A 13,812-nucleotide genomic window follows, 5' to 3' on the forward strand; every position below is an offset into this window, starting at 1 on the left:
CTCCCGCTTTGTGCGCACCCCGCGGCGACCCCAGCCCCTGCCCACCGCGCCGGCCGGGACCCCCGACTCATAAGGGGCTGCGGGGCCTCCTCCTCGCGCCCACCCAGGCTGCCCAGCGCACTTCCTCCAGCAGCCGCCCAGGCCGCGCCCGCCCGTCCTCGGGACTCGCCGGCCGCGAGGGCCACACCACCCGCGGGGCGCGGCCTGGGCGGCTGCTCCGAGCCCGATCCGCACGCCCGCCGCCGCCCCCCGCGTGGGCCCGCCCCGCCCCCGTCACGCGCCCGCCGCGCCCCGCCCCCTCCCGCGTGGCCCCGCCCCGCCCTCCGTCACGCGCCTGCCGCGTCCCGCCCCCGCCCGCGTGGCCCCGCCCCGCCCCCCGTCACGCGCCTGCCGCGCCCCGAGCCTGCGTGGCCCCGCCCCCGTCACGTGGCCGCCGCGCCTACCCGGGGAGGTCGGGCTCGCTCGGGCCAGTCCGCGGCGCCGCCCGTCAGCACCGTCCTCCGCCGCCCGCCGCCCGCCGCCAGCATGATGTGCGGGGCGCCCAGCGCCGTGCAGCCGGCCACGGCCGAGACGCAGGACATCGCCGACCAGGTGGGTCCCGGCCCGAGCGGGCTGCGGGGCCGAGGGCGGGCGGGCCCCGCCGGCCAGGCCAGGCCCCCGCCGGGACCCCGACGCGGCCGGGACCCCGACATGGCCGGGACCCCGCCGGGGCCGGGGCGGGCGCGGCGCACCTGCGGGGCCGCGCTCATGGCCGCGCGGTCGGAGACCCGCGTGGACGCTCCTGAAGCGGCAGCCGGCCCCCAGGCCGGGCGGAGCAGCGGCGCCGGCCCCCGCCTGGGCCTCCCCGGGCGCGGCCGGCTGTGCGGGGCGGGCCTCCTGCCCACTTCCTGGTTGCCCGGGCCCAGAAACGCCGCAAAACGGGACAGACGAGTGGCCGGCCACGGGCGGTGGGCTTTGCTGCTGGGAGAGATTTGCAGGGGGCGTTCGGAGCCGGTGGGCTCGGGCAGGAAGGGGAGGCGGCAGGACAGCCCCCCCCCCCGCACCGCCCGTGCTTTCTCACCTGGTGCGTGGAGTGCGGGTTTTATTTTCCCTCCCCTTTGCAGGTGGGAGCAGAGATCGTACCTGACCCCGGGCGCTGACCCCAGGCTCGCGGCATCGGTCCTGCATTTGAACGGGCCACCCGGGCTGGGGGTCCTCCCTCAGCCTTGGCCCCTGGGCCCACCCGACTCCCCGAGGGCTGGGAGTCAGCGGGCCTTGCAGGAAACCCAGCTGGCCAGCTGGCTGTCAGCGGCATCAGGGCTGTCCTGGGCAGGGAGCTGGGCTGCACGGGCTCGCTTTCTGGCCGGTGGCTTTGCTCCCTGGCCCTCGCTGACCTTCCTGTCGCCGCTCCTGAGGCTGGCACGGAGGCCTTCCCCTCGCCTGCTCGGGGCTGCCTAGCTGGTGGCGCTCACCCTGCCCGGGCTTGCCAGTCCCGGGGCAAGGGCCCGGTCAGCGTGTGCCCAGCTGCAGCCGGAGTGTTGAGACCAGGCAGGCCCTGGACCTGTGCGGTGGAAGCCAGCACAGCAGCAGAGGCTGTGCCTGCCCCCCTGCGCCCTCCCTCCAGGCACATCCAACTCTGCCGCCCAGCAGGCCCTCCCTGGAGTGCTGGCACGCTGCAGGTCAGGCGCCTGACTCATTGCCTGTCGTGTGGTCCCCTTCTTTGTTTGCAGCCCACTGCCTCCCACCCCTTGTTTTGCTTTGTTAAACGGGAGCCTGGTGTCCAAGCCACACACACAGCCCTGGGCTGCTCCTGCCTGTTTTTGGGTGCTGGAGATAGAACCCAGGGTCTGGGTCTCCTAAGTTTTGAATGTTAGTTTGTTGTTGTTTTTGTGGTACTGAAGATTGAACCCAGAGGGATGCTACCTTCGAGCTAGACCATCAGGCTGATTTTATTTTTATTTTGAAACTGCGTCTTGGTAGTTTGCTGAGCGCCTCACTGCTTGCTGAGGCTTTGAACCTGTGATCCTCCTGTCTCAGCCTCCCAAGTACTGGGACAGGCGTGTGGCACTGTGCCTGGCTCAGAAATGTTTAGAAAAGGGTGCTGAGCTTCTGGGATTTTTTAGGGGAGATAGTGCTAGAGATGGAGTGCTGGGCAAGTGCTCGCACGCTCTTTCTGTCTGTCTCTCTTTCTCAAAGCTGCCCCCAGCCCTGTGATCAATCAGTTCCTGAAAGGCAAAACCCTAAAACACAGAACTGAGTCCAAAGCACTTTTACAGCTGGGCGTGGTCGCATACCAGCCAGTCCCAGCACTTGGGAGGACAAGACCGAGGATCACGGGTTTGAGGACAGACTCAGCAAGTGCCGAGACTCTTAGCAACCCAGTGAGACCCTGTTTCAACATAAAATAGAATAGAGCTGGGGATGTAGCTCGGAAGTAGAATGCCCTTGGGGTCCAATCCCCATACTTAAATAAATAAACATTTTTTGTGGTCCTAGAGAGGGAACCCAGGGAATTCTACCTCCAAGCTACACCCCCAGCTCTAATTTTTATTCTTTATTTTGAAATAAGTTCTCACTGAGTTGCAAAGGGCCTCCTTAAGTAGCTGAGGCTGTCTTCAAACCACGGTCCTCCTGGCTCAGCCTCCTGAATGCTGGGATTACAAGTGTGCACCACCACGCCCAGCACAAACAAATATTTCTTTTTTTTCTCTTTTGGAACTGGGGATAGAACTCAGGGACCTTCTACCTCCGGGCTATACTCCCAGACCTATTTTATTTTTTATTTGGAAACAGGGTCTCGCTAAGTTGCTGAGAGCCTCACTAAGTAGCTGAGGCTGGCTTTGAACCTGTGCGAGCCTCCTGTCTCAGCCTCCCGAGCGCTGGGATTGCAGGCGTGCACCTCCATGCCTGGCACACACAAACATTTCTCAAGGCACTGCTTTTCTACTTTATCAAGGTGCTAAGAGCTTAAGGCGCCCCCTTGGTGACAGGGAATGGGGCTGGCGCTGGGATCATCTGTGGGGATCTGCTGAGCCCTCCCTCTTCTCACCCCCACCCTCCAGGTGAAACCGCAGCTCGAAGAGAAAGAAAACCAGAAGTTCCCTGTTTTTAAGGCTATGTCCTACAAGAGCCAGGTGGTGGCGGGGACCAACTACTTCATCAAGGTGGGTGCGGGCGTGGGCAGGCCGTGTGGGGTCTCCGGGATCGGGCACAGTGCCTCGTGGCCTCTGGCTGCCCCAGCTGTGGGGTCCGTGTCCCCAAGACGCACGGGTTTGTGACCGGGAGGAGGCCCCAGAGGGCTCTGAGGGCGCGGGGCCAGGGCTGGGGCTGCTCTCCGCTCACGGCCCCTCTCTCCCCAGGTCGATGTTGGTGAGGAGAAATGCATTCACCTGCGGGTGTTCAAAAGTCTCCCTCACGAGAACAAGCCCCTGGCCCTGTCTGCCTACCAGACCAACAAGGCCAAGCACGACGAGCTCGCCTACTTCTGAGTCCTGGCTTCGGCGGGGCCGCCGGCCGGGGGCGGGCCCTCACATGTCTGTCTGTCTGTCTGACTGTCCTGGTGTGTGTGGCCGCCCTTGGGGGCAGTGATAAGCAGCTCCCATGCGCTGTCCCCCATTTCATGGCATCGATTTTGTTTTCCTTCCCACCCGTGATCTTAATTGCTTTTAAAGAACGCTATACGTGATCTATCTTTAAATATATATTTTTGAAAGTCTTTACTGATTACTCCTTTTCTGAGTTTTTTTTTTCTTTTTTTTTTTTTTTTTGGTGGTACTGGGGTTCCTGGAAGCCCTTCTACCTCCGGGCTACACTCCCAGACCTGTTTTTACATTTTTATTTGGAAACAGGGTCTCCTAAGCCAGCGCGTGCGGCTGGCTTCGAACCTGCGCGATCCTCCTGTCTCTGCCTCCCAAGCGCGGGGATTACAAGCGTGCGCCACCACGCCCGGCCTGAGTTTTTTTTTTTTTATCTGAAACTAATCACGATACATATGTGCCATAAAGGAGAGTGTAACCGTGTTTATAAAGTTCTCTCGAAGCCAGGCATGGTGGTGCATACTTGTACTCCCAGTACTTGGGAGGCTGAGACAGGAGGATCGCAGGTTTGCGGTCAGCCTCAGCTACTTAGTGAGGCCCTTTGCAACAAAGTGAGACCCTGTTTAAAGCATAAGCCGGGCCTGGTGGTGCACGCTTGTAATCCCCACGCTTGGGAGGCGGAGACAGGAGGACCGCGCAGGTTCAAAGCCAGCCACGCCGGCTTAAGAGACCCTGTTTCCAAAAATAATAAAAAAGTACAAAAATAGGTCTGGGAGTGTAGCCTGGAGGTAGAAGGGCTTCCAGGAACACCAGTACCACCGGGAAAAAAAAAAAAAGAATTTAAAAAATAGGGCTGGGGGTGTAGCTCGGGTAGGATGCCCCTGCCCCTGGGTTTTCCCCGTACCGCAAAAAAAAAAAGAGTTCTCCCGCAGCCTGTATGACACAGCCAAGTTGCTGCGAGCCTGCTGGGCGCTGGCCAGCGAGGGTCCTCTGCCGGCCCATGGGGGAGGCAGGTGAGGAGCCAGGGTCCTCACTGGGGTCGCTGTGGGTGTCCACAGCCCTGCACGGCATCGTCTCGTTTCTGGGCTCAGTGCCCAAGCCTGAGTCTCCATCAAATAAAAGGTTTCAGGTAAATCCAGTTCTAGAGCATTGGCTCTATATCCACACACACACTCGCACACACACTTGGGCTGTGGAAGAGAGGCCTGTGCAGAGTGGTAACGTTTGATGTGACATCAGCCAGCCATGTCGCTGAGCCAGCCCACGGCAGGGGAGCCCCGAGCCAGCTGGGAGCCACGCGCACCATCTACAGCACTCCACGAGTAAGTGAAGGTGTGCACGGATGCGCTGAATCCTGCTGCTGTAGTGGTGCACTCCTACAATCCCGGTACTTGGGAGACTGAGACAGGATCACAGGTTCAAGACCAGCCTCGGCAATTCCAGCCTGGTGAGACCATTTCAAAGCAAAACCTGAAAAGAGCTGAGGTGTAGCTTGGAGTAAGGATGCCCCCTGGGCTAAACCCCCAGTACCACGAAAATAAAATAGGGCTGGGTATGGCTCAGGTAGCACAGCCCTGGGCTCAGTCTCCAGTAGCACAAAACCAAAACTAAACTCTACAATTTTGCACTGAAATGAGGACCTGATATATTTACTACCTGGACACCTTCAGTGGCAGACAGGTGAGACAGATGTCATTCTGGGTCTGAGAAGGTGCCAATGAGTCGGGCGTGGTGGCGCATGCTTGTAATCCCAGCATTTGGGAGGCTGAGACAGGAGGATCGCAGTTCAGGGCAGCCTCAGGTACTTAGTGAGACACTGTTTCAAAATAAAGAATAAAAAATAGGAATGGGGGTATAGCTTGAAGGTAGAATGCCTTTAGGTTCCATCCCCAGTACTGCCAAAAAAAAAAAAAAAAGACACTTTCTTATAGCTGGGCGTGGTGGCGCACGCTTGTGATCCCAGCACTTGGGAGGCTGAGACAGGAGGATCGCACATGTTCGAAGCCAGCCTCAGCTACTTAGTGAGGCTCTCTGTGACAGACCAGCTCGGCCGGAGCAACGGGACCGTTGGACAAGGGGTCTTGGAAGGTGGGGCAAGGATTCGGCTTAGTTCTGCAGCGGCTTTTTCTGCAGTGATTTCTCCCCCTTATCAAATAAACTCCTTCAAGTCCCTGTTCATGGAGCTCAACGTAGAGATTCGTCTCCGGGACTTGGGAGGGAGAGACCTGAAATGACTGACCCGGACAACTGCCTCTCATGCAACTGACAACATTTATTACAAAATTAGTAGGAAATAGATCAGTAGGAAATAGAGAAGAGAAAAAAGCAGCGTGCTGACCCGCATGCTGGAGAGCCCCAAAATGGAACTCCGGACCCTTTTGGGGACCCCAACCCTTAAATAGATTTTATATCAGTATCTTTCTCATCAGTGTTGCCAAGGCAATGGGCTAGTTACTTATTCCTTAGCCAGGTGGCGCCTCTTTGTCTCCGGACAGTGCACGTACTAAGTGCAAGGGTCAAGAATCTACCTGGCCCTCGGCTCAATTGTATTGGGCAGTATTGGTTGCTCATCAACTAGGGTGCTTTGAAGCCGCACACAAAGTTTACCTTTCCTATATCCAGGCCGGATCCCAGAGGAGAGGAGGTAAACAGAGGCACCGGTGCCTTTCTTGTAGTTTTAGGGCTAATGGCTTTAGTTGACCCTAAGGCCTTTACTATAGGTTAATGATTAGAATGAAGGGCAAAGACAGGTGCTCTGCATTGTAATTGCTGCCGCCCCCTCCCTGCCTGAGGGCCTGCACAGCACCTAAGCTCTGACTAGATTTTACACTTTGGAAATTATCAAAGCAATTTTCCAATACCAGCACATTAATACATTTTGATGCCTCTTTCCAATACTGGTACATTTCCCCCCTCTGTCTTCTGTAGCCAATTTTATTACAGCTTGGAGCAAGGCAGGGGGGGTCTAGGGTTCAGATATATATTACCAGAAAATTTATCTTCCACGGAATCAGTTTCCTACAGTCCTGATTCTGGGACCTCGTTTTACATCACCGAGCCATTTGTGTGGAAGTTGATAGAATCAATACCAAAAGAACAATAGCTATGAAAGAACGTCCAAGAACAAGGACCAGGGACCACGTCCCTCAGGGCTTGCGTTCTTTAAGCATGTGCCACGTCATGCCTGCAGGGTCACGCAGACTCCAAGGGAGGCCAGCCGTGGCAGCTCTCAGCAACTTAGACCCTGTTTCCAAATAAAATATAAATAGTAGCCTGGAGGCAGAATGCCCCTGAGTTCCATCCTCATACCACACACACACACACACACACACACACACACACACACACAACCAACGGCCCACCCCAGCAGGCAGGAGGACTCAGTAGAGTGACAGGGAGCACCCCTGGGGCAGGTCCCAGCACAGGGAGAAGCTGGATTTGGGGTTCGAAGCTCCTGTAAGGAGGACATGCCGATGCCTCTACCAGGGCGAGAGCTGTGACTGACACTAGTTTAAATACAGTTGATAAAGGATGAACATTCTGAAGGATCAGAATTCTGTGTGGCTGTCAGTTGTGGCCAGGGGTGGAGGGTCGGGCCTTTCTTGCAAAGACAGAGGGAGAACCAGCTTGCAAGTCAGCCAAGCCCCACCTGCTGCCCAGAGTCCGGCTGCCGAGTGCAGCTGGCCGCCCTCGCCAAGGCCTGGCCCTGGGGGAGGGCCGGGAGGAATGAATGGTGGCCCCTGGTGCTCCGTGGGAGGGGAGTCTTACTGGGGTGGTAGCTCTGCAGCTGAGGGAGGGGTCTAATGGGGGAGCTTTCTGAAGGGGCTGGTGTGTCCCAGGTGAGATGGGAAACTTCCGGGAGGGGGCACTGAGATTCCAGGTAGCAGCAGAGCGCTAAAGGTACTTCAGGCCAGCCCGCACACGGGGAGGGGAGGGCCTGGGGGCTCTGGCCAGCAGCGCCCCCGTGTGGCGGCGTGAAGTACTTCTAGCACTTTCGCCAGGTTCAAGTCCGCAGGAGACAGGCAGGTTCTTGTGCAATGTCCAGTAATTGCAAGGACAGCGGGCCTGAGCTGACCCGTGCATAGCGTGGGCCCCGCTTTGAAAATGAGCACTCAGCTGGGTGCAGTGGTTCATCCCAGTACTTGGGATGCTGAGGCAAGAAGGTCGTAAGTTGGCGGCCAGCCTTAGCAACTTAATGAGACCCCATATCAAAATAAAAAATAAGCTGGCACAGTGGTGCACGCCTATAATCTCAGTACTTAGGGAGGCTGGGACAGGAGAACTGCAGGCTCAAGGACAGCCTCAGCAATGCAGCGAGACTCAGCAACATACTGAGAGCCTGTTTCGAAAACAAAAAAATAAAGGCCTAGGGGTGTAACTTGGAGGTAGAATGCCCCTGGGTTCAATCTCCAGTACAATAAATTAGATAATTTTAAAAAAGCTTAAAATGATGGCACATGCCTGTAATCCCAGTTCCTGGGAAGCTGAGACAGGAGGATCCAGGTTTGAGGCCAGCTGTTTCCAAATACATAAAATAGGGTTAAGGGTGGAGCTCAGAGATGGACCGCCTCAGATTCAGTCCCTAGTACCAAACAAACATAAAGAATAAAAATAGGAGCCAGGCGTGGTGGCACACACTTGTAATCCCACTACTTAGGAGGCTGAGACAGGAGGATCACAGGTTCGCGGCCAGCCTCAGCTACTTATGAGGCCCTCTGCAACTTAGTGAGGCCCTGTTTCAAATAAAAGAATAAAAAATAGGGCTAGGGATGTAGCTTGGATGTAGAATGCCCGAGTTCAATCCTCAGTATGGAAAAATAAATAAACTGATTAATTAATTACATTAAATTTAAAAATAAATAAAAATAGGGCTGGGTGTGGTGGTACACACTTGTAATCCCCCACTTGGGAGGCGGAGACAGGAGGATCGCGCATTTTCGAACCCAGCTTTGCTGCCTTAAGAGACCCTGTTTCCAAATAAAAAATATAAAAAAATAGGTCTGAGGGTGTAGCCCAGAGGTAGAAGGGTTTCCAGGAACCCCAGTACCACCAAATAAATAAATAAATAAATAAATAAATAAATAAATAAATAAATAAATAAATATAAAAATAGGAATGTGGGTGTAGCTTAGAGGTAGAATGCCCATGGGTTCAATCCCTAGTATCAAATAATAATGATGAGCCGGTCATGGTGGTGCACGCTTATAATCCCAGCATTTGGGAGACTGAGACCGGAGGATTGTGGTTCGTGGACAGGCTCAGCTAATTAGTGAGGCCTTTTGCAACTCAGTGAGAACCTGTTTCAAAATAAAGAATAAAGCCGGGCGTGGTAGCACACGCTTGTAATCCCCGCAGTTGGGAGGCGGAGACAGGAGGATCACGCAGGTTCAAAGCCAGCCGCACTGGCTTAAGAGACCCTGTTTCCAAATTTTAAAAAAAGTATAAAATAGATCTGGGAGTGTAGCCCGGAGGTAGAAGGGTTTCCAGGAACCCCAGTACCATCAAAAAATAAAAATAAGAGATGGCGACCGAGAAAAGCGGGGCTTAAGAGCCCCGCTAACAACCAATCTCCATTACCACAAAATCAGTGCCTTTCATAGCCAGAAAACACCATCACCAGAGAAACAAAAAAATCACCAGGCTCCAGAGAGGAGGGGGACTCAGAATGGAGCTCAGAGCCACAGAGGAGATACGCCGGCCTCACGCCCGAGGATGCGGCAGCAGCGCCTTATTGCCGGCGGCAGCGGCTAATTCACCGGACGGCACCAGACCAACGCACTCAACAGCCCACCAGGCTCCAAAGAGGAGCGGCGGACAGCAAGCCAAGGGACTCAGAGCGGAGCTCAAAACCAGAGAAGAAATACACCAGCCTCAGGGCCGAGGGTGTAACTCGGCGCCATATTGCCACCGGTGGCAGCAGCAGCGAATTCACCGAGTCCACTACAGCTCCATGTGCGCACTCAAAAACAGTGAGTCAAATTGCGGGCCCTGGAGGAGAAATCCCAGTACTGTATTCCCAGGGACTTGACTCAGTGGGGGAGTGGCGGTGGCAGAGATATCACACCATAGTCACAACTCCCAGGAGGAGAACGCCCAACCTGGCACCCCCATGGTCTAAAGCAGCCTCGATTGACTCCCTGGGTCGGAGACTCTGTGATACAACCCAGTAAAGGAGTAGTGGGGTCTGAGATACCACAGACTCGAGATCCAGAGCACCTTAAGTGAAGTCATAGTGGCCCAAGGGAAGAACCCAGAGAAGGCACAAACTTCCGAAATCATGGGAAAGAGGAATAGCAATGGAGCAATGAATGCCCACAACCCCACAACATCAGAACCTGATAAAACAGAAATCCAGAGATTTCTAGAAGATCAAATCAGGAATATAACTGTAGAAATAATAGAGGTGTTAAGAAAAGAATTCAGAGAGAGCCAAAAAGAGATAAAGAATGCAATTAATGAAGTAAAGGCCTCAATTCAAAGTACAAACAACCGATTAGACCACATGGAGAATAGAATCCCGCTCCTAGAAGATGATCAATCCAAAAATGAACGCATAGTTTCTAATCTAGAAAAAAATATCTGACAGCAGGAATCTGACATTGAAGAAATATGGGTCCATTTTAAGAGAGCTAACCTAAGAATAATTGGAATAGAGGAGGGAAAAGAAGGTGAAACCAAAGGGATCAACAATCTCTTCAAGGAAGTAATAGAAAATTTTCCAAACATAGAGCAAGAGGTTGATACACAGGTCCAGGAAACTTATAGAACTCCCTTTAGACAGGATCGGAGAAGAGGATCCCCACGCCACATAATTGTCAAAATGACCACTGTGGAAGCCAAGCAGAGAATCTTAAAGGCAACAAAAACAAAGGGCCAAGTGACATTCAGAGGCAAACCAATTAGAATCACTCCAGACTTCCCAAACCAAGTCATGAGAGCCAGAAGGGCTTGGAGTAACATATTTCAAACTCTGAAAGAAAACAACTTCCAGCCAAAATTTTCCTACCCAGCAAAACTTTCTATCAAATTAGATGGAGAAATAAGAAGCTTCCATGACAAACAGAAACTGAAGGAATTTATGTCTTCAAAACCAGCACTAGAGAAAAATACTCAAAGAGATTAACTACAAAGAAGAAATAGGTAACACACACCAGAACCAGAGAAACAAGAGTTTCCATCCAACAGACAACTAAGATTGGTTATCTGTGGAGATTCATTATTTATGTTAGTCTTTTACCTATCTCTAAATTGTATTGTTTGCTTTGATTGTTGTTAATTTTTAGGATGTCTAGTTGGAATATTAATATACCTTCAGATATAGCATTTGGAAATATTTTATCCCATTCTATCAGTAACTTTTAACTCTGTTTACATTGTCTTTGGATATACAATATTTTTTTTATTTTTTAGGGAGTTTGTTTACCCTTCTGTTGCCTGTGCCACTGAAATCATATGCCACAAGAAATCACTGCCAATTTCAATGTTGTGAGGTTTTATGACCCAGATTTTCTTCTAAAAGTTTATAGTCTTAAGATTTATATTTAGGTCTTTTATCTATTTTGAGTTAATATTTGTATATGGGATTAGGTAAGGGTCCAATTTTATTCTTTTTCATGTAATTATTATTTTTCAACAATATTTAGTTAAAAGATTATTATTTCCTCCACCAAATGTTCGTGGAAACCTTGTCAAAAATAACTTGACAATATATGGAAGAATGTATCTCTAGGCTTTTATTTAACTCCAATGGTTTATATATCTGCCTTGAGAACAGTACTACACTGTTTCAATTATTGTAGCTTTATATGGTTTGAAATCAGAAAATATATATCTTCTAGCTTTGTTCTTTTTTGAGATCGTTTTGGGTATCTAGAGTCCATATTCCATATTAGGATAGATTTTTTTCTGAAAAATAAATAAATAAATATATGATAGTTTCACCTAAAAAAAAAAAAGAAAAAAATATTCTCTGGTAAGAAAGAAAGCAAAAAGAAATATTGAAATGTTATCTTTAAGTTATCAAAAGCTTGGTATCAGACAAATGAAACTGTTATGTGAGATTATCATTTTTAATTTTGGATAAACTGCTATAATACTAGATGTCAACCACTAAGCCAAGCATGGGAAGGAGGGATGGGGAGGGAATGGGGTGGGGATCGGGTGGGGGCTGACTGGGCGATGTGTGCATGCATGTCTACAAAAGCTTTTTGTATCCCACTATGATGTATGAATACAGTGCACCAATAAAAAATTTAAATAAATAAATAAATAAAAAGACTGAAAAGAAAAAAATAAAAATAAAAACAAAGAATAAAGCTGGGTATGGTGGTGCATGCTTGTAATCCCTGCGCTTGGGAGGCACAGACAGGAGGATCACTCAGGTCCGAAGCCAGCTGTGCTGGCTTAAGAGACGCTGCTTCCAAATAAAAAAATATAAAAATAGGTCTGGGAGTGTAGAAGGGTTTCCAGGAACCCCAATACCACCAAAAAAAAAAAATAGTGCTGGGGGTATAGCTTGGAGGTCAAATGCCCCTGGGTTCCATCTCTAGTACTGAAAAAAACATGATAAAGTGGGCACTGTCTTCCTGTGGGTCAAAACCCCTAAGCCCTGTTCCCTTTCTGGCAGAAGAGGGCAGCCACCCACTGTGCCAAAAGCCCCGGCTCCACCTCACTGCAGCCAGAAGGAGATGCTATCCCCGGGCCAGGTGGGCTAATAGGGGAGATGAGATTCTCATTAGACAAGAGACAGAACAATTCATCACGGATGCACCTTGTGCAAGAGGGCAGTTGTAGACAGGCATCTCAGGCTCCATTGGCGGTGGCGGTGGGTGGTGTGTCTGGAGGCCTCCCTGGCCAGGAGGCCTCGTGCAGGAGCAGCCCCTGCTGGCCCTGCCGGGTGAGGCTCACAACAGCCTCCTGTCTAGGTTGGCCTCCCTGCTCAGCCCACAGCAGTGTCCTCTCCCTGCCCGTCTGAGGAAAGCAGGCTTTTAAGGGACTTTTTTTCATGAGAGGAGACCGCACTCCTTCCTGCCAGACATACTCCTCCAAAGACACCTTCCAGTAGCCGGGCGTGGTGGCGCGTGCTTGTAAATCCCAGCATCTGGGAGGCTGAAACAAGAGGATCACGGTTCCTGGACAGCCTCAGCTACCTAGCCCCTTTGTATCAGTGAGACCCGTTTCTTTTTCTTTTCTTTTTTCCTTTTTTTTTTTTTTTTTGCAGGTCAGGAGATTAAACTCAGGGGCATTCGACCTCCGAGCTACACCCCCTGCCCTATTTTTTATTCTTTATTTTGAGACAGGGTCTCACTAAGTTGCACAGGGCCTCACTAAATAGCTGAGGCTGTCTGCAAACCGCAACCCTCCATTCTCAGGCTCCCCAATGCTGCTGGGATTACCAGCGTGCGCCACCACGCCTGGCTCAGGCCCCTATTTCAAAATAAAGAATAATTTAAAAATAGGGCTGGGAGTGTAGCTCAGAAGTAAAATGTCCCTGGGTTCCATCCCCAGTACTGCAAAAAAAAAATAATAATAATAATAAATAGCCGGGCATGGTGGCGCACGCTTGTTATCCCAGCATTCAAGAGGCTGAGACCTGAGGATCACGGTTCATGGACAGCCTCAGCTACTTAGTGAGGCCCTCCGCAACTTAGTGAGACCCTGTTTCAAAATAAAGGGTAAAAAATACGGCAGGGGATGTAGCTAGGAGGTCGAATGCCCCTGGGTTCCATCCCCAGACCCGTAAAATTAATAATAATAATAATAATAATAATAATAATAATAATAATAAATAGAAACCTTCTAAATGTAGTGGCAGCAGCTGTGGCCAGGCCAAGTGGAGCTCAGACCAGACCGAGGGCCACCGTGGCAGGAACGCCAGACCCTGAGGCCCACTGCAGTGTGGGGCGGAGGGCGCTGCACTTGTCGGCACGCTCTAGGGAAGGCCACGATGACCACAGCGGTGACCTGCCGGGGCGAGGGGACCCGGAGGGCTGGAATGACAATAGGTGAGCCCCGCCATATCTCGGGGGCTGCTCTCCAGCCTGGGAGCGGCAGGGGAGCACTAGCAGAGCAGCCGGCCACCTTCTGCTCTGTCTCCCTTGCAAAGCCAAGCAGTGTTCCCTAAAAATCACATAATCCACAGGGCCACCATGTCACGAGCCCGCTCAGGCCTGGCCTGGTCATGAGCCTGCTGTGGGCCAGAGGGTTACGCCAGCTCGGAAGGTGGCCAGCTTCCTGGTACCACCCCCAGGGATGGAGATGCCTCTCCCTGGGCTGGAAGGTGGGATCTCCCGGGAGG

General features: G+C 52.1%; 1 protein-coding gene across 1 annotated transcript; it reads left to right on the top strand.

The window, feature by feature from the left end:
* Positions 1–525: 525 nt before the first annotated feature.
* Positions 526–3,614, top strand: CSTB (cystatin B; the record flags this gene model as incomplete). Its single annotated transcript, XM_080696256.1, has 3 exons — positions 526–591; positions 3,042–3,143; positions 3,339–3,614. The coding sequence occupies 3 exons, from the start codon at positions 526–528 to the stop codon at positions 3,465–3,467; spliced, it is 297 nt and encodes a 98-aa protein (XP_080552382.1). The 3' UTR covers positions 3,468–3,614.
* Positions 3,615–13,812: the final 10,198 nt, after the last annotated feature.

This window comes from Muscardinus avellanarius (assembly GCF_963383645.1).
Source record: "Muscardinus avellanarius genome assembly, chromosome: 5".
Classification (NCBI taxonomy): domain Eukaryota; kingdom Metazoa; phylum Chordata; class Mammalia; order Rodentia; family Gliridae; genus Muscardinus; species Muscardinus avellanarius.